This window comes from Convolutriloba macropyga, chromosome 12, assembly GCF_964194025.1.
Source record: "Convolutriloba macropyga chromosome 12, txConMacr16.3, whole genome shotgun sequence".
NCBI classification, from domain to species: domain Eukaryota; kingdom Metazoa; phylum Xenacoelomorpha; order Acoela; family Convolutidae; genus Convolutriloba; species Convolutriloba macropyga.
In genome coordinates, this window is record NC_134479.1 from 40,047,799 (window position 1) to 40,071,004 (window position 23,206).

Below are 23,206 nucleotides of genomic sequence, written 5' to 3' on the forward strand. Positions count from 1 at the left end.
TTTTCCGGCTACCATAAGAGTTATATTGCCCCTAAATGTCTTTTGTTAAAAACCCAAAAGAAAAAAAATTAATTTTTCATTATTTTTTGACCAATTGAATTTGCACGCAAAACACGCTTTTTCAACCCATGTCTTAAGATATGGAAAAAGGAAAATGACCGCCATTTCATGAAAAAAAGGTCTATTGATCTAAAAATTTGCATGTAGATGGTATTTTTACCCACAAAGACGCTGGTGAGGTCCGTTTGTCAAAAGTGTTTTTTTTTTGTTGACTTATTAGGTTTTCCTGGAAACAAACACCTCAAAAAATGCGAATTTTGGGTGCAAAAATGTCAGTAGAGCAAAATTGAAACATCGCACCAACATTTGCGCTTAAAGCAAGGTTCTTCTATGTGTTAGGAAGGTTATGTTAGCTTTCCAACTTGAGGAACGTTTTTTTTGTTATAGAGAAATGGTTCAGAACATTGAAGGACTAAAAAGTAGAAAAATCAACTTTTTTTAAAAAAAATTGACACCATTTCTCAAAAAATGCGTGTCGGTTTTTTAAAATTGGCAAGGTAATAGCTAATAACCCGGCAAAGATGGTTTCGCTGTCCGTTTAAAAAAATCTTTTTTATATGTGGAGCAGTGTTCTTTTCCGTTGCTCAAAAGCACCTCAAATTGTCAAAAAAAATTTTTTCAATTTTCAAGCGTTAATTAGAACATAAATAAGGGTCTCAGAAGGTTGCAAATATGTTTAAAATAACTGCTGGATGATAGCCAGTTTGAAAAAAATATAGGGAAATCATCCAATCCTCTGGTATTCCGATAGGGTCATGACATATCTCAAAACTCTTGTACATGCCTCAAAAATTGCTTTAGAGATGAAAAGGTCGCCATTTCACCAAAAAAGATTATTTTGCTATAAAAATTTGCAAGCAGCTAGCACTATATAGATAAAAAAAATGGACATTTAAATCCGAAGTCAAAAACGTTATTTTTTGGTGGAGAAATTGGCGTTTCCGTGGTGCAAACAAGTCCTAACAATCAATTTTTTCTTCGAAGTTCAAAAGATTGCCTTTTCATGAAAAATAAACCTTTGGTTCTAAAAATTTGCATGCATCTAGTATTTTGATCGGCAAAAACGATTTTGAAATACGAATTCCAAATTGTTTACTACATGTTGAGCTATTCTCATTGCAAAATCCCGGCAAATCACAAAAGTCAGTGTTTTCCAAAATTAAGACCTTATTAAAAGATCAAATAACGATCACAGAGTGTTGAATATAGGCTTAAAATAACCACTGGCTAATAGTTAACACGAATATAATATAAAGAAACCATTCAACCCTCTGGAATTCCTATATGGTCATGGTATATCTCAAAACTCTTGTACATGCCTCAAAAATTGCTTTAGAGATGAAAAGGTCGCCATTTCACCAAAAATGATTATTTTGCTATAAAAATTTGCAAGCAGCTAGCACTATATAGATTTAAAAAATGGACATTTAAATCCGAAGTCAAAAACGTTATTTTTTGGTGGAGAAATTGGCGTTTCCGTGGTGCAAACAAGTCCTAACAATCAATTTTTTCTTCGAAGTTCAAAAGATTGCCTTTTCATGAAAAATAAACCTTTGGTTCTAAAAATTTGCTTGCATCTAGTATTTTGATCGGCAAAAACGATTTTGAAATCCGAATTCCAAATTGTTTACTACATGTTGAGCTATTCTCATTGCAAAATCCCGGCAACTCACAAAAGTCAAAGTGTTTTCCAAAATTAAGACCTTAATAAAAGATCAAATAACGATCACAGAGTGTTGAATATAGGCTTAAAATAACCACTGGCTAATAGTTAACACGAATATAAGATAAAGAAACCATTCAACCCTCTGGAATTCCTATATGGTCATGGTATATCTCAAAACTCTTGTACATGCCTCAAAAATTGCTTTAGAGATGAAAAGGTCGCCATTTCACCAAAAATGATTATTTTGCTATAAAAATTTGCAAGTAGCTAGCACTATATACATAAAAAATGGACATTTAAATCCGAAGTCAAAAATCTTATTTTTTTGGTGGAGAAATTGGCGTTTCCGTGGTGCAAACAAGTCCTAACAATAAATTTTTTCTTGGAAGTTCAAAAGATTGCCATTTCATGAAAAATGAACTTTTGGTTCTAGAAATTTGCAGGCATCTAGTATATTGATTGGCAAAAACGATTTTGAAATCCGAATTCCAAAATGTTTACTACATGTTGAGCTATTCTCATTGCAAAATCCCGGCAAATCACAAAAGTCAAAAAGTGTTTTCCAAAATTAAGACCTTAATAAAAGATCAAATAACGATCACAGAATGTTGAATATAGGCTTAAAATAACCACTGGCTAATAGTTAACACAAATATAATATAAAGAAACCATTCAACCCTCTGGAATTCCTATATGGTCATGGTATATCTCAAAACTCTTGTACATGCCTCAAAAATTGCTTTAGAGATGAAAAGGTCGCCATTTCACCAAAAATGATTATTTTGCCATAAAAATTTGCAAGCAGCTAGCACTATATACATAAAAAATGGACATTTAAATCCGAAGTCAAAAATCTTATTTTTTGGTGGAGAAATTGGCTTTTCCTTGATGCAAACAAGTCCTAACAATCAATTTTTTCGAAGTTCAAGTGATTGCCATTTCACGAAAAATCAACTTTTGGTTCTAGAAATTTGCAGGCATCTAGTATATTGATTGGCAAAAACAATTTTGAAATCCGAATTCCAAAATGTTTACTACATGTTGAGCTATTCTCATTGCAAAATCCCGGCAAATCACAAAAGTCAAAAAGTGTTTTCCAAAATTAAGACCTTAATAAAAGATCAAATAACGATCACAGAGTGTTGAATATAGGCTTAAAATAACCACTGGCTAATAGTTAACACGAGTATAATATAAAGAAACCATTCAACCCTCAGGAATTTCTATATGGTCATGATATATCTCAAAACTCTTGTACATGCCTCAAAAATTGCTTTAGAGATGAAAAGGTCGCCATTTCACCAAAAATGAATATTTTGCTATGAAAATTTCCAAGCAGCTAGCACTATATACATAAAAAATGTACATTTGTATCCGAAGTCAAAAATCTTATTTTTTGGTGGAAGAGTTGGCGTTTCAGTGGTGCAAACAAGTCCTGACAATCAATTTTTTCGAAGTTCAAGTGATTGCCATTTCATGAAAAATGATCTTTTGGTTCTAGAAATTTGCAGCCATCTAGTATATTGATTGGCAAAAACGATTTTGAAATCCGAATTCCCAAATGTTTACTACATGTTGAGCTATTCTCATTGCAAAATGCCGGCAAATCGCAAAAGTCAAAGTGTTTTCCAAAATTAAGACCTTAATAAAAGATCAAATAACGATCACAGAGTGTTGAATATAGGCTTAAAATAACCACTGGCTAATAGTTAACACGAATATAATATAAAGAAACCATTCAACCCTCTGGAATTCCTATATGGTCATGATATATCTCAAAAATCTTGTATATGCCTCAAAAATTGCTTTAGAGATGAAAAGGTCGCCATTTCACCAAAAATGATTATTTTGCTATAAAAATTTGCAAGCAGCTAGCACTATATACATAAAAAATGGACATTTAAATCTGAAGTCAAAAATCTTATTTTTTGGTGGATAAATTGGCCTTTCCGTGGTGCAAACAATTCCTAACAATCAATTTTTTCTTCGAAGTTCAAGTGATTGCCATTTCATGAAAAATAAATTTTCGGTTCTAAAAATTGGCAGGCATCTAGTATTTTGATCGGCAAAAACGATATGAAATCTTATTTCCCAAATTTTTACTACATGTTGAGCTATTCTCATTGCAAAATCCCGGCAAATCACAAAAGTCAAAAAGTGTTTTCCAAAATTAAGACCTTAATAAAAGATCAAATAACGATCACAGAGTGTTGAATATAGGCTTAAAATAACCACTGGCTAATAGTTAACACGAGTATAATATAAAGAAACCATTCAATCCTCTGGAATTCCTAAATGGTTATGATATATCTCAAAACTCTTGTACATGCCTCAAAAATTGCTTTAGAGATGAAAAGGTCGCTATTTTACCAAAAACGATTATTTTGCTATAAAAATTTGCAGGCGGCTAGCACTATAGAAATGAAAAAGGATATTAGACATTTATATATAAATCTATAGTATTGGGGATTTTTATGGTATCTAATATAAGATTAATGGAAAACGAAAATTCTGGTAGTTTTTACTTTTTCCAGAACAGCTCTTTTAGACCATTTTAATGAACCGCTAACAGGTAACAAAAATTTTTGAGCAGTTTATGTTTAAACAAAGACTAGCGAGCAATAAAGTTACCAGTTTGTGCAAAAAAACTGTGTTACAGCCTAAAATTACTTTTTGTAACAATTTAGTGAAAAAATCATTAAAACTCGTTCTGCTCAAAAGGAAACAAATATTGGCCCGAATGGCTTCATATATAGCTCATTGTAAAGCTCTGATAATAAGCTTTTCAGCCATATATATTAACCTATACCAATGGGGGGCTTTAGGGTATCTACTCAAGGATCAATTGAAAGTGAAAAATCAGGTTGCTATGACTTGTTACAAAAAAGGTGTTTTGGACCACTTTTAATGAACGGATCCCGCTGGACAAAAATTTGGGGGCGATTTAGGTCTATTCAAAGACGATCAAGCAATAAAATTATTAAGTCCTTCAAAAAAACTGCGTTACAGCCTTAAATTACTTTTTGACACAATTTAGCGAAAGTCATTAGCCATTGTTCAGATCAAAACTAAACAAATGTTGTCTCAAATGAGCTAATGTACAGCTCATTTTAAAGCTCTGCTAAAATGAAGTTCAGCCATATAAATTTTATGACCATTTGAGCAATATAAATATCATTTCTAAGCCTGACCCCAAGATTTCATTTTTCCTCTTAAATGTTTTTGTGATGTGTAAGACTTTTGAAGGCCTTAATGGAAAGCTAAAATAATAAAAGACATATCATTGTAAAGCATTTTAGCTCTAGTTTACGTAGATATAAATTTTATTTCGAAATACGGGCGGGAACAATTTCAAATTCAAGATTCTGTGAAAAAACCGCTTTTCAGGATCGCACCTCAGAATGCAAGTGTTCCCCTAAACTTCCAAAACCCTACTTTTTGCCAAAATTGGCTCTTATAAATGGTTTTTTTGAATTCCCCGTGAAAAATTAGGCCTATATACCAATTTTCAGATTAGTACAATAAGTGCTTCTATCTGACCCTCACATTGGCCAATAAGGTCAAGACAATATTATAACTTCGGATTATTCAGATATTCTGGGACTTGATTTTTTTTAGAGACAAAATTATAACAATATATATATATATATATATATATATATATGGCTGTAAAGCTCTGCTCAAATGCAGCACACTCATATATTTTTTTTGAAGATCCGGTCACTTTACTCGGAGAAATGACCTCAAAAAAATCTCGCCGAGACCATTTTGGGGACAAAATTTTCTGCTCATTTGAGCAACTTCTAGTGCGAATTTCTTAATAAAATTTATATGGCTGTTCTCCATTTAAGCAACTGAGTGCAGCCAAGCCAAAAAACACCAGTTTTCTAGGTTAGATTTGGAGAAAAACGTTCCCCCAAAACCCCTCAGAATCGCACCTTGGCAAAATTGGGTGTCAGGAAAGTGGGTTCTAGTGGTCCGATCTCGTTAGGGTTTTAAAGTGTAAGCTTCTAAGGCAAATCTCCAAATCTAACCTAGATTTTATTAAGAAAATCTAAGCTCGCATGCAAAGTTTCAGAAAATATGACCGGGCCATTTTCGAGCCACTAAGGTGCTGGATAAACTGGTGACCCTTCTCAGGATCGCACCGTGGATAGTGTCGATACAAAGTCTTAAGAACTTATTTATAGAAAGTGTGATAAATAAGATCTAAAAGGTTTTTCGGATTCTGACTGGGCTGGTAACTTGGATAGCAGAAGAAGTACGAGTGGTTATTGTTTCAAGCTTGACAATACTTCAGGAGCAATCAGCTGGGCTAGTAAGTTACAATAGTGCGTGTCAACCTCCACAGCTGAAGCTAAACTGAATGCAGTAGTAGAGGAAGCCAAAGAGGCTTTACACTTAGCAAACTTTTTGAAGGAAATGAACATAGATATTGAACGATCTCTACAAGTGTTTGTAGATAATCAAGCATGTATTGCTCTTAGTAAGAATTCCATGAACCATGACAAGACTAAGCACTTTGCGCTGAAAGTGAACTTCATTCGGAACTTAGTCGAAAACAGACTATTAGAGCTGAACTAATTGCCTACCGATCGCATGCCGGCAGACACCCCAACAAAAGCTTGGGGGGAAAACAAAAATTTCACTTCTCCGTGATGTTCTCCTAGGTTCAAACAATTAATATGATAGGAGGGCTATTAAATGTAGAATTTTAATTGTTTGAATATGAAAAAGTATACTCACTTGCTGATTTACATCTTTGTTGTCGAGAAAACAATGCTAATTTCACGTGCAGTTTATACTGATGTTTTCCAGAACTATTGCGGTTTTACATGTGATATGATAACACTTGATTTTGACCTTTGATTGATACCTATGATAAAATGCTAGTAAACGTCACATGTCACCGGAGCTCATTTGTATGTAATGTAAAAGGGCGTTAATAACTGGGTATATAATTCGATCTAGATTTCTGCCTATTGCCACTGTGGTCACACATCAATTCTAATTAAATTATTTGAGTACATGATTCGTCTCTGCGTTCCCATTAGCCGATAGTAAGATTGCCCCTTAATTAAAGGTTTTTTATTAAAACTTCAAAACAGATCACGAGCATTTTGTCCGTTGTTTGGGTTCTTTAACAGAATCGGCCTGCTAAGTATATAAATATATGCACCAGAGGTTCAGCTAGAATTTACGGAGGATTCTGAAAATTAATATTTAACGGAGTCAGCTGTATGTTCATGTCAACGTCATTTTTAGTTTTACAAAGCTGAGCAAAACGAATTTTCCCAAGAAGCTTGCTTTATGGCGTCAAATGATTTTTTTGGAGAAGTGTGCGTAAGTTTCAATTTTTACCACAATTTTGTAAAGAAATGGCGTAATAAAGTTAACTTTTCAATATTTTTAACACTCTGAACAAAAATGAAACATATTTGTTTTGTTTGTCAAATCGCATTGCCTTTTACAGTGAACTTCAATTGAATTTTGAACTGTTTTCGCAGGAGTTTAAACGATTCAACTACAGAAAGTACAAATTGGAAGAGGCAAACGAAATCATTGGGACCTGAAACAGAGAGTTTTGGTGAATCGAAAAGATACGAAAACGGCGGATTTAACAAAGGACAAATTGCAGGCCAAAAACGGAAATATGGGTGGAACGATTCAGTCAAATTTGTTCCCGTAAGTGGGCCGTTTATATGATAAATTAAAGCAGATTTGTACATAGAATTTTGTGTTTGAAATTTTGTGATTAATGGCTGGAACATTGAATTTTATTCAACTCACCGTTTGGTCGGATCGATTAATAGTTTTATCGGATATCTGTAAGAGATATTGAAAGTCATTTTCTAACGATTGTGAAGACCTGTGTCTTACTTTATCTGGTTGACGCGAAAAATTTGATGAGACAAGTGATTGTGAAAAATACCCGAATGATCACGGGTTTTGTAATTGCCTGTGTGGTTGTGTTGCAAATTTGTTTAGGAGGAACCAGAGTTCAAAAAAGGTAGAAAATCAGCAGATTTGAACACTGTCATTGCCAAAGCAGTTCCAGTTGATCACGATAAAGAGGAGGGAAAGGAACAAGAAAGGGGAAGATCTCAGACTAAGCAGAATATGCCCTTCAGAAGAGTGAAGGCGGAGCAATATGACACAGCCACTTTCACACAGCTAGATAATAGATATCGATCTTTATCCAATAATAGAGGTAGGACAATCTGTTCAATAGTTGTATACAATTCGCTTGGTTTACTTTTTGGGGAGGGGGGATCTATTAAACTTTTTATTGACAAAGAACGAGTTCAGAACGAGACAACGAGTTCTTCAAAAGCATAAATTTCAATCGTTCGAAACGTTAGGGAAGCTAATTGTCAGCAATTTTTTGTGACTTGCGACGGTGAAGAATGAGTTTGATATTGTGTTTAATGGTCGTGCAGCAATAGCGACTGTTGTAAGTTTGTTGTTTCAAGAGAGAACCGTAAGTGTGTATTTATTTCTACCATTACTACAATCTGTCGGTTCCCGTCTCGATATCAATCGAGTTCAAGATGGTCAGTCGATTCTATTTCGAGCAATTTGGGGCTGACTACTTTTATGCATTGAGGTCATATCTGAGTCTCATGAAACATATTCTGGATATTTTCCGTCTGTGACACTTAAGGGTACGTGTTGTGTAACTGGGGGGGGGGGGGGGGGGGGGTGGGGGTGGATAACGTACTGGGGGACACAAACGTAAAGGATCCCATTTTTTGTTATAGGTAGTTGGGGCGAACACGCCAACAGGCAATTATCAGTAGTGCAAGGGAAGAACTTCAAACATGAGAAGACGAAAAAGAAGAGAGGCCAATACATTGGAGGCACAATTAACATGTCTGTAAACTCTATCAAGTTTTGATTACCTTATAAGCGATTGTACCTTTGCTTCCATGAAACACCAGGATAAGTTATTGATATCTTTCTCGTTGAAAGTTTTCGACACAGTCAGGGTTCAAAATTGAGTCAACAACATAACATGTTTGCTAAATCGATGATTTATTTTGCATACAATAATCACTACAAATAAGGGATCGGTGTATCAAATTTGATCGGATGACCAGAACTTGAATCATGTTATAAAATTCGGGGTATGAAATTTACAATCCAATGAGGTTTCATTCGAATTGCTATCATTTTGATTGGCAGATTTGAACTCTGTTTAGTTCCATGTATCTTTCGATCATTGTTCTTAAACAATATCTGCTGTGCTATGGGAAACCTATTTATAATGGGTGAAAAGTGAACATATGATTGAATCTTGTTTACAGTAGTTGAATTTGTTCCAAATTTGTAAATGCTGATTCACAATCGATATGTTGAAAGCTGAAGCATCATTTCTGTGGAACTAAATCTGCTCAAAGTTTCAAAGTTGGCAGAAGAGTCTATTAAGGAGATCCAGAAAAGCTGTGGCAAAATGTAGTTACAATGTCATAGGATTGCTCTTAAAGAATAATTTAAAAGGAAAAAAGGCAACTTATACTAAGAAATAAGCCCCATTCTTACTGGATCTTTTCCGTTTGTGCCCCCACCCCAGTGCGTTATTCACCCCCAGTTACAGAGCAGGTGCCATTACATAATAAATTATTGTGTAAAAATTTTGCACGTGCGTAAATAAACCCCCCACAATGAATTTCAGTCGTGATTATTTGTTGGGTTGTGAGTTTCATTAAGTCCCACGGGCCGCTAAGGTGTGGCCAAATAGGCAGCTCTTTAATAAGGGGGGATGCTTCGATACGGGGTATTTGTCCATGGTCTTTTTCGTAGCTGAGATAGTGGGACTGTTTTCTTCAAAACCTATTCCACAAGGTTGGGTGAAACTTTCAGCATATCGGGGCAAAAGTTTTTGGTTAATCTGAATTAAGTTTAGCTATAACGGTAAAATCAGAAACTTAATGGTGCTGAAAGAGGTTAATTCGCCCAAATTGTTTATCACAAATGATTGAATAGTAGCTCTTAACTGTTTGAGTGGATTTAGTGACAGAAATGGTTTTTGTGATTGTTTGCATTGCGATGCAGTGGACGAGAGGTGTCTGAGGTCAGAGAGGTGTCGGATGTCCTCGTTTATCTGCCTTCTCTTGCTTTGAGGTCTGGATTAATCTAGATTATTATAAGAATTTAATCTTATAGATCACCATATTTTTTTAAAAAGACATTAGTTTAGACAGTTTCATTAGTATTGGTGTATTTAGCCAAAAGAAAGTTATCGACGATTTAAGAGCGAAAATTGATCGGAGACGCCCTAATAGATGACCCAATTTTCAATGAGCTCAAAGCAATCTTGAAGCGATGTCTAACATTTTGGTTGTCTTGTAACAGCTATTTAAAAGTTGGTTAGCATAGGACCCTAGCCAGGAATGCTTTGAGGGAATATGCTCAAAAACTTTCCGACGTCAGCTGAATTGTAAAGCACCCCTGGTAGCCTCAGAAACGCTGTAAACCAATGTACTTGGTGTTGGCGTGAGGGAAGCACTACAGGCGTTTGCATCCAATTGTCCTCTCAGCGTCAATAAAAGAATTGGCAAAAATTGGAAAACAAGTTCTGGTAGTTTTCAAAGTAAGTGAGAACGTGAAGTAACTTCTCAATCAGATGTGATCATAGTCAAGCTAAAGTAGTAAAAGCAGCGAAGAAGGACGTAGTTTAAAATCTGAAATTTAAAAGCTGATTTCTGTCGTCAATGGTTAGCTAATGGTTTCCGACTTTTATGCTATTTTTCCATAAATTGGTGAATTAATTTCACGGATTTTTGGTCAATCTAATGGCTCTTTGCTAAGAATCATGAATGACGTGTTATCGGTTTTCTAAAGAAACACTATTGTTTTTGATAACTTCAGTTCATAGTTGTTGGTTTTTTTTAGAGCTTCCTAATAACACATGAGTTTTTCTATGTGATTGATATTGATGCTGTTGACTGTTGCGACCTTGACACTATTTGTTTTCTCAAGTTTTCAGCGAAATTCTTGAGTGTTTAACCGTTTTTAATGTTTATTGTTTTGTCACTATGTGGCTATAATAAAAATCTTCAAATGAGATTAATTGAATTTTAAAGTTATTAATGTTTGAAATGCTCTTTTTCATTAACACTTTTTTATGACAGATCCCGTCTAATGAGGGTTTTTGTTTACAGATAATTGACGCCTTTGGTATTTTAAGTACCAAACTAACAGATTTATTAACCTCGACAGTACTGCTTTTAACCAATATTAATTTTCGGTTCTGCTCCTGTTTCATGTGCATTTGGTCTTTTTATTAAATTGGACAGCGAGATGTCTCATTGGCTAGCTTTGTTTTCTAATGGCAAACAGTTTGATTTATTTAAGGGTTTTGCTAAATTGGTATTCTTCAGTTGAACTGTAATTTAGTTGTTATCCAATTTAATAATTTTGATGTTACTGATTTCTGAGAGCATAGGAAAAATTTATTCCTGTTTAGAATTTGTTTGTTTTCTATATGTATTCGCATATTATTGGATAATCATCACGATAATCCCTCTAATGTGATTGATAGCCATGTCTTAGTTGTATTTAATCCTTTGAATTGTAGTTCAGGACTTGTTTTGCCATCTTTTTTTCGTTTTCTGCCGCTTTTTTCGAAATACCCAAAGCTGCAAAATTCCACTTTCCCGGATGACTTCTTCTCACTGAAGGCATATGTGCGCTTTGCTGCGTTTCTCGCCCTCTCTAGTAAAAATTTTAGATTTTTTATCATACGTGACTTACCTCACCCAATAAAATGACATTTGCACTTTAAAACCTGAGCTTCGTTCAAATCAAGGTCCAAGTAACTCGTACGCGTACAACAGGTACTTATTGAAAAATGTTCCTCGGGCAAAAATTTTAAGAAGCCAATTCTATTTATTGCTTTGCGAGTTTTTTCTATAGCATCATAACCGGCTTTGATGTTTTTCAACTCGTTTCTGTGTTTTTTATCCTAATTATACGACACGCAAGTCAATTTTGCAGCTATTGTGGTAATCTACTCGCTATGTTTTGAAAAAAAATTAATGCGAAATCGAAGTGAACTGAACCAGGTATGAATTTTGAAAAAATAATTCCTGGGAGATTTTTTCAGGAATTGCGGAAGCAGAATAAGGTCAGCCACGTAAAATCTGTTTGTTCATTAAAAAATGAACACCTCAGTAAGCAAATACTTGCCTGAAAAACATTGGAACAACTTTAACTGATATCACGTGGGAATTGACATGCTCATGCTTGTGGAAAACGCAGATATGCCTGGTTTTCCTTTTTAGGAAAGCTTGTCAGATTTTCCTAGCCTTTACCAAATAATTTTTGCTAGTATTTGGCAATTGCCGTACAACCCAATGAATGAAATAATGTACTGGCTACATTGGATGTCAAAATTGATGCATTATTATATGAAAGATATTTTAGTGTGTATTTCCGCCACTATACTGATGACAACTTGTTTAATTTCAAAAGTTCTAAATATGCTCTAATAATTAATTTTGAACCAAAAAAATGTAAGGTAAACAACAGCACTAAGTGAGAGAAGTACTGTTGTGAAATTTTTATTCAAAGAATTGAACATGTTTGATTTTGGAAAACAATTTTTCACGCCTTATCGTTTTGGCTGCCGCCTTATCGTTTTTTGACATTCAGTGTAGCTGAATAATTGTTGAACGCGATTAAAAATATTTACGTCACTTTAAAACAAACTAGTTCAAAACATACGAAAACGTTAATAGTCGTGTCACATTTTTAGGTCAACAATATAGATAATTTTTCTCATTGTTCCCACATATTCTGTAGCTGTATGCCAGACCCGCTTTTTAGTCCAGGCAGTTTTTGATTTTTTGAGAGCAGCCCAGAGTAACAATTATATTTTCAAATATAAGCTACTTGTGTCTAGAATTTCACTTAGATGAATTTCAAGGAGCTTGCTGTTTGAAAAAGCTCGAAAATTTGGCAGCTGTATCATTTTAATTCAGCCAAAAGCTATGAAGGTAGCTAGTGGTTTTTTAGGCCTCAGAATTGAAAAAAGATCGCATACAAGAGGTCACATACATATGATATTTTTTCAGATTGACCAAATGTTTGTGAGCAATAAGATTTGACTATATTTTGTGTTTAACCAATGACAAGACCACCAAAATAAGTTTTTGAGCTGTGTAATCTACTTAGTCGACTATTACGAAAATCTAATAGTCGACTATTTTGAAGTTCTAATTGTAGAACTGATCAAATTTGATCTTATTTAAGCGTTGCATTTCTTTCAATATTCTGCTCAATTTTTTAATTTATTTTGAAATTACTTTGACATCAATCTTGGACCGCGATTTCAATCACAATGGAACATAACAACATATCATTGAAATCAGCTTAACATAATTTAGTAGATCTAGAAAACAAGACAGATTTTTAGCGAAATCATAGCAAGAATTAAATTTAGTCAGTTCATTTTGAACACTATTTTTACTTTCTGATATCTTTAGGAGTTCTGTTGAAAATTACTGACCCATATATTACAATTTTCAGTTCTTATTTTTGGATATCATTATCTTTTGTTCTTCTAAAATTTTGTGACTTCGCTTCCATTTGTCCGGGTAAATACAAGTTTTTTAGATTGCATTACTGCAAATGCTTTTTGTTTTTATGATCGCATCAATCTTTGGTAACAGTTACAAAAAATATCACATATTTGTTTGCTATTCGGAAAACTCAAATATTTTCTCTCTTGACAAAACTTGACAAGGTTGACAAACACAACCTTCTTTGCCAGGGCAAACTTATCAGCAAAATCAATGCAGATATTGTGATATTATACTCTGTACGGTTTTTAACGCAAATGTGGGAACATTGTGCCACTCGCAGAATCCCGCATTATTTTTCTTTGCAAAAAAAGTTACCTTATAAGCCAATTTTGGACAGTTGGATATCTTTTGCGAAGATGGTGCCAGTTTGAGACACAAAGTGGCACCATTAAAAACTTCGTGAAAAAATTTGTTTCTCGAAGAGAAAAAAGACTCAGAGTTGTTGAGTGATTTCATACTTTTGACCTCTTAATTGACAATGGAATTGAGAATTGTCCGTAAAATTTTTGACAAACACAACCTTCTTTGCCAGGGCAAACTTATCAGCAAAATCAATGCAGATATTGTGATATTATACTCTGTACGGTTTTTAACGAAAATGTGGGAACATTGTGCCACTCGCAGAATCCCGCATTATTTTTCTTTGCAAAAAAAGTTACCTTATAAGCCAATTTTGGACAGTTGGATATCTTTTGCGAAGATGGTGCCAGTTTGAGACACAAAGTGGCACCATTAAAAACTTCGTGAAAAAATTTGTTTCTCGAAGAGAAAAAAGACTCAGAGTTGTTGAGTGATTTCATACTTTTGACCTCTTAATTGACAATGGAATTGAGAATTGTCCGTAAAATTTTTTGTCGGCAAAGAGAGATATAAAAATTTTAGACATTTGACGCTTCTTGTACGCGTATGTACTTTTTCAACTCTCGAAAAACCTTCAAACAAAAAATACAAGGAATCAAAGATCTTTTAAAAATGTTAACTGAGGTTTGATCGATTACCTATCTGGTTCAAAAAAAAATAGTTGGGTCAAAAGAAAACACTCAAGTCAAAGAGTGCAAAAGAAATTAGTAAATCGTTTTTATTATTATCATGAGTCAAAAATCTTTTTTTATCTGTTAGTGTTTTTAAGTAATCGAAAAGTCATTTGAGCTTCTATGGAGATCTGATTTCTTGCCAAACTGAGGATCGATCCAACATAGCTATTAGTTAATGAAAAAACTTGTAGAAGTTATTTCACTTCTGCAAGAATTAAGCTCAAATTTACTTTCGACTGAAACTAAAAGGGAAAAGATATTGAGCTACATATGTTGGCGCAAAATAATTTTAATATTTTAGTTGTCCGAAATAGAAATGGATGACCAAATGCACATTTCTTTAGGAACTTCGGTGTAAATTTGTTCTTCACAAAGCCCACTTTCCCTGTACTTTACAATCATGATACAATTCTAGCCGTCAGTTGTGAAAATTAATTTCCTTTATTGCCTTCCCTAAAAGCCGCATCATAATAGATGGTAATGCAGAGAAAAAGCGTTTCTTTGCATCTACTTTTGAATCGCTCTCAACTGTTTCAAAAAAAATATTTTGTCTTTTCTTAGCTAGCTTTTTACTCTTTTTTAGGATCAGAATTTAAGGCGATATCGCTCAGAAGAAAAACCTAAAAGGAATGGATTCAATGTCTCAATTGAACTCAAAAATGAAACAAGAATAAAATTATTCCCATTGTTGCATTCCCGTTAGTTAACCTTTGTTATATGTTTTAGTTCATGCTAGTTGCAGGGTCTAAGGGTAAATGGTAGAAGTTTTACACATTTTTATTGTCTTTAGGAGGGAAAGAGGAAGCGTAGGTTTATTATTTGTTCCCCATTTTCCTTTAGTCTCAGCAAGTACAGGTCTCGTTAGCCCTATTTTTTTCTAATGATAAGCAGTTTGGCAATCTTTGGGGTTTATACAATTGCGTCAGAACTTTCAGACATTTCGGAGCTGGATTCAACCTTCAACCATTATACTCAATCTACATATGGAGAAGAGCTGCTCAGCGAAATTGATTAGAAAGAAAGGAGTGAATGTCAAAAAACCATAACAGAATTTAACTTGAACTTTATTTTAAACCATTTTAGTTAACAGGTGTAATTCCAATCGGCTTTCAGATTACTCCACCTATCCTCTCTTTCTAAAATTCTAAAAGTGAAACTCAAATAGAATAACATTTTTTGCGAGTATTTTTTAGGAACAAAAACATCATTTTAACGAGATTTATTTTCCTTGTTTGGTTGAGTGACAATTGCGGTCACAAAACTGGATGGCAGCTATTTTTGACCAATCTGCCGAGACAGTGTTATTAGAAATGAAGCAATTGTTTTTCGATTTGATCTCGAAATTCTCCAAAGCCGATATTGTAGAAAAAGACAAAAATATTGTTTTTAAATATATATCGTTTGATGTTGAGTTTAGAAAATTATTTTGCTTGGATAAAAGTCTTTAAAATTGAGAGTAAATCTTTGTAGCCGCTTTCTGATCTTAAGGAACTTTTAGTTGTAGTTTGTACATTTTGAAATTGATAGCAAGGTTGTTATATTTCATTTTCTTACCCTTAAATTTTACCATTGCAGTCAGATTTTAAATGTATTAGCGCTAGGTTTTTATCGTTGATATAGCTTGAGAAAAACTTGAACTAACATTTTTTCAAGGTTTGCCATGGATTCAAGAAAATTAGGAAAAATTATCTATTGATTCATTAAAACGATCAATATTTTCCTTGTCAGCTTTCCACGCATACTTTTCAACTCATACCCCGCAATAGAGTAGTTGTTTGATGGGTGGAAACATTTCTCTTCCAAAATACAGTGGCTGCCGATCTCCCTTTGTGCAGTGATAATTATGCTTTTGTATTTCCGTTCTAATACTATAAGTTCAACAGTTTGCCTGTTCTGTTTCTCAGCACTTTTTTGTTATGAACTGTCTTCTGGCATCTATTTCGCAACTTTTTGCCAAATTTTGGCAATGTGCAATCATTTTAGTTTATCTTTTTTGAAAAAAAAAACAGGAAAAAGTTTTATTGAAATTCCAATCAGTTTTAGTTTTTCGGATTACTGTGCTCATTGTTTTTAGTACGTCATATATCTACCAATCACAAACGTGACCAATTATGCTTTTTCGTTTAGATGTCGTAGGAAAACAAACTTTCGTTATCGCAAATCAGACTATCTCAATTTTTTTTGTTGGGTATCAACGGGATAATGTCGGTTTCATGCTGCTTCAGGAGTCATTGACTCTTGTTGGTAAGTTGGCTTTAGAAACGGGTTTGTGTTGGCAAAGAAATATTCAAGAAGATTCATGGCAGAGGGCCTAACTATGACACTTGAGGAAATTCTATTTCGTTTTGAAGTGTAAGTGATTTTTGATTCTGATAGTCTGCTAGTCGTTTGGTAGCGACTGATAGTTCTGCTTTAAGAAGATGCTTTTCTTTTAATTTTTGTTTTTCCTCTGAAACCGAATACTGGACTAAACGTTAAGTCTTAGTCAGTACTGATTCTGTGAAATTGCAAGTTTTGGATCAGTACTGTATCAGAGATCTAATCATGTCATTTTTGGACTTGGAACGTCTTAAATCAAGTTTTAACTCTTGGCAAGTCTTGAGTTAAGTCTTGAGCAAGTCCTAACCACGAATTGACAAGTATTGAACGAGCAAAGTTTTTACAGTTGGTTTGCTTTTGTTTCGTAACGGAAGAAGCCCGCCACTTACTGTGGCTTGCCTAAAATGCTCTTCGAAGTGAAAACAGAAGGAAAAAACAACGCGAGCACTTCACAAATTTCACTTGATAGAGAGTGAAACAATTTTGATATTGCCCAGATACTTTTTTCTGGCCACTATTTTCTGACCTTCTTTCTGACCATGGTCACTCTTTTCTGACCATTGAAAAACGTTTGGTTGCGGGGTGAATATATTGGACATTTTAAGTGGGTATATGTTGAATTCAGAAATAGCTTGGTTAGATTACTAAATGTCTCGTAAGAAACTTTTACCAATTTTTGCTAATTTTGAAATGTATCAATTATAAATAATTTCTTAAAACTCTACTTTACTCAACGGCTGAATAATCAAAACTTGTCAAGTTTTGGTCAAGACTTGACTCAAGAATTGTCAAATCTCGATCAAGACTTGACTCTAGACTTGCCAAGTCTTGGCCAACAACTGATTTAGACCTGACAAGTTTCCAGCAAGTCGACAAGTTTTCACAAGTCTTAAGAAGACTGGAGATAAGAAGTGATCAGTGCTGATTTGTCAATTCAAGACGTGTATTTCAAAAAAGAAGTACTGATCAAGTCTTGAAAGTCGTTCCGTGATATCTCTGTTTTATTGGTTGTGGTAATTGTTGCATAGATCAGCATCAAATTTTTTTTCACGTCTAGCAGCGCGCACTAACTTATTGTTTTTTACAAATTTTTCTTGAATAGACTAACTTTCTTTTTGAGAGTACATTTTGGATACAGTGATCAAATTTAAAAATTGCGTCTTATTTGTAGGTGTCTCACTAGTAAAAACTTTTTGAAAATGTTTTGGTAAAACTGGAAAGCAAAAAACTGCTGTTTTCGGATCAGATTTTTATCTTTTTTTATGACAGAATTATTTTGCTCACCTTCAGATGTTATGTACTCCAAGCTGAAAAAAGACAATTTTTCTTCAGAACCTTCAATGATTCTTAGAGAAACTCTGTCATGTTTGAAGGACTTGTCCATTTTCTCCACCGAAAATTGCTTCTGCAAATTGATTCTTGCGATCTTTTTGTGCTTACCACTCTGAAGTGATTTTGTCTCTTTAAATTTTTTCTTAATCATAAAGCTTTGCTTTGAACAAAAGATCGTATCAAGTTTCTTCTTTATGTTTATTTTATTGATTTTTTTAAATTAGTTAAGCAACGACAACGTAAATTGCGCTAAAAATTCTTTTATTATCATGTTTAAAGCAATTAAAGCAATTAAAACACATTTAAAGCAATTTTTTTCTGTTTGTCAGTAGTCGCTTTTCAATTTTGTTACTACAAAATTCTTCTGCAACTCTTTGTCAATTAGTTTCGAATAAGTCTATAGCTTTTTTTCCATTTTAGCGAGGTACGTTTAAGGAAAAAAATCGTTTTGTTTGTCTTGAACAAAAATACAACAAGTGAAAAAGCACGGACAACTAATGTGACTGAAGGAGTCTACTTTACCAATTGCCCCTGAATCATTTTAGTATCAATCAACACAAAAGATTAATGAGAGCTATTTAACGGAATTATTGGTCTTAATAATGAAAATAAACTTCCTAAGCTCCTCATTCCCTACCAAATAAGATTTAGTTCCATGACAGAACTCGATTATCTCATTTTTTGATGCCCTTTTAAGCCACGAACGAGTAATTCCGATGACATTTAACTTGTCGTTTATTTATCACCTCATAGTCTTATTGAGAGTTTTTGTATTTGTAGTTTTAGACAAGATTCATTACGCAGTTGCAGATTTTTTATACTGGATTTGTTCCTGCATTTTTTTAGTTCAAAGAAGTTATTGCAAAACGATTTATTATGCTGTTTATTGAGTTCGTTTAAAATTTGAGCAGTTCATAAATATAGAATTCCTTAACCGGTAACAATAGATAATTTTGAAAGACGTCATCGAAACTATAGGTCTTTTTTCTGAAGTAAAAGGTTTTCAAAAGTTTTTTTTTCTGAAAAAAATATAATGGTTTCAAGAGAAGAGGAACCACCAAAGCTGAAAACTAAAGTACTGTATCGAATGGTAGGAACAACATTAGTAACATCATTTACAATCAATTGACAGCGGGCACGAACTATCTCAATTTAGATAAGATTCCACGTTGCTTAGATAGTCTGTTTTCCACGTAAATGATGTGATTTTGAAGGCAGAAATTCTTGCCTAATGGTTAAGCGAAATATTTGGAAAATAACTCCATTTTAATAAAATCATTATTGAATTGGAAACAGTGAATAGAAGTTTTGGTTTTGAAACTAAGTGGAATAGATAAAATTTATATACTAGTTTATTTTGTTCTAGTCACATACTGACGATCAGAAGAAACGCAAGTTTTTCGGAGATTTGCTTTCTGGCATCAAAAAATTGTTTTCCGTCCTATCTAAGAAATTGTGTCTACTTATCTGGAAGTAATCTCCCCCTGTCAAAAGAGGAGAACATATCTGCACCGATTAAAAACTGTTGCCGTAACATTGAGTGATAAAGTATTGCTTTTTGTGCTGATAAAGTCTATTTGATTTTTATTTTTAAAGAAATTGGAATTGCCGTTATTATTTTCATCTGACATTATAAAGGTGCAAAAACATCAATTGTGGATTTTTACTCATAAGTTTTAATTCAAATTGCGGTGAATTAAATGTTAAAATTTTACTATGTGTCAAAATTTGATATCAGAGTTCTCTCATTTCTGAGCCAAGAATCTGGTGCAATTTTAAAGAAGTTAAAATAACAACACGGTCTGGTGCATCGCTGTCCTTTTATCGATTACCAAGATATTGTCAAAACAATTCCAAGAAAGGCGGATAGAGGCGTTGTAATACCGCATGATTTAAAGTTATTCTACTTTTTTTAAATTGAAAACGGATAAATTCGATAGTCGTGCATCAGTTTTTAATGGTTGAAACTGTAATAACTCAAAAGCTGAATTATCAGCAATAACGGTATGGTACATCAATTCAGTTTTGGTCACGCTGCGTGGCACCATCAGCTCATCAGCAAACTGTTGCCACTATGAACAAACTATTTAGATAAAAACTCGGTTAGCACCAAAAAATGAACAAATAATAAGTCATAAAAGATCACAGTTAGCCATTACCACAGCCACTGCGTAATAATTTTTTTAAAAAAAATCATATGCTTTTACTTATATAGCTATGATAATTTATGTTATATTGATTTTGCATTCTAGATAGGAATTGCTGAAATGATTGTTTGATTGTTAATTAAAAGAGGAAAATTATACTTTTTCGGAGAGAAAAAACTTATTGCATTGTTCCGCAATTTTAGCATACACAAACTTACCATTGTTTAAAAAACGTTCTGTGATCTTTGAGCACAATTTTTATTGCATTTGGACGTTCTGACAGATAAATTTCGTTGCCAATCAATTTGTCAAGTTGAAATTACATAGTACAATTTTGCGCTCGGAGCAGGAAAAAACTTGAATCCACTCAATACTTAAGTGAACTTTAACTTTGCGATCGCTTAACAAAATATGCTTTTGGTTTGAGTTATTTTCTACACTCAATAATCATCTTTTTTATTGTAAGTTATTATGTGAGAGTTATTATGACTTCAAGTTTTTGTCAAAGAATGTTTAATAAAATATTATCATTAAAGCATCCGGTCTCATACTGATTAATTAATGTGGACAAAATCATCTGAAAATTAACCTGCAAACATTTTTCACTTCATTCTTTTTTTAATTACATTTATTGCTTAATGAATGTAACCTAACTAAAAAAAAGTTTGTAAAATTTAATTCAGGCAGTTCCAATTTCTGAGGAAATAATGGCTTCTCTGCATAATTACATTTTGTATTTATTTATTATAACCAGTTATCTGGTTAACAAATTAAAGTGTTACACATTTTTCCGCAACTTAGATCCATCTTCGGACATTATTAGTTACGTTTACGCATCCGTCAACCTCCCGGATGACACAAGTATCAAATCACTTCAATTCGATCTCAAAACTGTTCACACTTCAGGCGTTTTGTGCGCTTTGTTCAGCTCAAACTCATCTTATGTCGTGTTGGAACTGCTCAATGGTGATTTGTACTTCACAGGAAGTGAAAACAGCAACGTTTACAGGTAGCAGGGCTTAGATTTCTCAGAAAAATCGATTAATGAATCAAAGATATAATTGTCATTCCCACAATCGTAAATTTGTCACCATTCTTCAAGGGCAAGATCTCTGTTCAATTTAGAACGTGAGAAAAGCCTGAAGTTTCTTGACTCAAAGATTACAAGAAAATGGTCGGAGTTAAAAAGGTTGTTGTGACATTGTGCTATCTCACCGCTATTTGCAGAGAATGATATTGCCACTGGGATTTTTTTCTGACAAAGAGAATTTTACTTTTTTCCCTTTAAGTTTTCATTATTTCCTCTTCGTCGGAAAATTGGCCCAGGAAATTTGAACATCCGTGTTACCGTTGTTAGAGAAATGTTGGAAATAGCTGTGCAAATGCACAGCTAATTGTGAAAATCATCAGTTAAACTGTTTACTCTTTTGTTGAATCTCTTATGGCACAATGTAAATGAGTGATTGTAATTTTTTACTGATGTGTTCCATAAAAATTAAATTTTTATTATTTTAAAAGGAAACCCACGCGGGCGGGTATCTTGGTTTTCATAGTAACACAAAAATTGATGAATCACAAAAGGTTTTTGTTTCACAAAAGGAAAAAAGTTGTGACGTTGAGACGTACATACAAGTTAAGCGTTTATGGATCTTAGCAATAAGGAGACAAAGGAGACGTACATTTATTCAAGCATCGTTTTTTTTCAAAACGCTACGAACAAGTAAATAACAATTGGAATTAACTATTAAAGAGATCTCTCTGAGTGAAAAAAAGTGTCAATGTTGATGCAATCCGATTAGATAAAAGAAAAACTTTAAGGGATTGAACGATATCACCACTTGTATTTTTGCTAAACTAGGGGGTTCTCAAAGTTCCAGATGTTGTTTTTAACTGCACTGCTACTGTCATGCTATCCACTGGACGATAATAAAGCCACAGTAAAATTCTTCACAGAAAATTGAGCAGAATGGTTACAAGCCTACATTTACAATTATCTTTAAGTAAGTGCAAAAAAGAGTAAATCAGCTAAAGCTAACCTAGGTAACACCCACTTTCAAAAAGTGGCGATAAATTGGTTAAAAACAAATCAAAGACTAAAATCTGTAACTTAAAGTTTTGCAGCAAAAATAAGGCCACCATTGACTAGGATAACTGATTTCCTTGATAAGCACAAATTAGTTCAAAAAATGCTATTTTAATTTCAGAAATGAGTCAGACAAAAGTGCAGTTTTACAATTGCTCGGAACAGTTTGATCCCATTTGAACAAAGCAAAAAAGTTTTTGCTGTTTTCCTAGAACTTGAGAAAACTTTCATCCGTTTCAAGCTGCATTTTCTATAAAGAAAATGAATGTATTGTTTTTCTCAAGAACCAAAAAATTGTCATCTTCATTTTTTTCTATCAGCAGATGAAAATGTTAATTTAGCAGATCGTTTCCCGTTTGCGAAGTTGTAAATCACGGTAGGCCTCAGAGAATTGTTTTAGCTCCACGGGTCTTTTTAGTACAAACATGATTTTTAAACTAACATAAACACAAAGGAGAAAAGATTTCAGTTGGCACACGACAAATGTATTTTCTGTTGTTGAGAAACAAAAGTAGTTTACATGGTGAAAAATTGAAAGAAAGAAAAAGTGAAAGAAAAAAACTAATTCGTTTCTTCCGCGCAACAGTTTGGATTTGGGATCGTTTATGTAACAACGAATTATTCATGACATAAAAATGTTGCAGATGCCTTGGTGTTGAAATCAACAGGACCATCATTTCTAAAAAAACTCTAAAGCTCTAAAACTCAATATACCTGATAAGCCTTCAATTTCCCATGAACACGCTCATTCTGCTTCTGAAGTCACTTGTGCTTTAAAACTTAATTTTTGCAGCAACCTGTTTTCAAAATTTATCTCGAGAACCTGCAACGCATTAATCGACAAATGTAATTGGGATTAAGGTGTACTTTCTACGTAAAAATTATGACAGAGCAAGAGATCTGCTAATACAGACAAGAATCTTACCAGTTGAACTCATAATAGCAAAGAAGTCAGTAATCAAAATTCATTATGACGT

At 33.6% G+C, this 23,206-nt stretch overlaps 2 protein-coding genes across 2 annotated transcripts in view; both read left to right on the top strand.

The window, feature by feature from the left end:
* Positions 1-8,757, top strand: part of LOC142351075 (uncharacterized) — a 59,814-nt gene extending 51,057 nt beyond the window's left edge. Inside the window, exons 2-4 of the mRNA XM_075403161.1 lie at positions 7,234-7,411; positions 7,715-7,937; positions 8,488-8,757. Of these exons, the coding sequence (XP_075259276.1) occupies positions 7,234-7,411; positions 7,715-7,937; positions 8,488-8,624 (538 nt within the window). The 3' untranslated portion in view covers positions 8,625-8,757. The remainder of the gene's footprint in view (positions 1-7,233; positions 7,412-7,714; positions 7,938-8,487) is intronic.
* An 11,661-nt stretch (positions 8,758-20,418) lies between these two features.
* The window catches only part of LOC142351247 (uncharacterized), a 75,504-nt gene continuing 72,716 nt past the window's right edge, over positions 20,419-23,206 (top strand). The window contains exon 1 of the mRNA XM_075403392.1: positions 20,419-21,155. Within this exon, the coding sequence (XP_075259507.1) occupies positions 20,854-21,155 (302 nt within the window). The 5' untranslated portion in view covers positions 20,419-20,853. The remainder of the gene's footprint in view (positions 21,156-23,206) is intronic.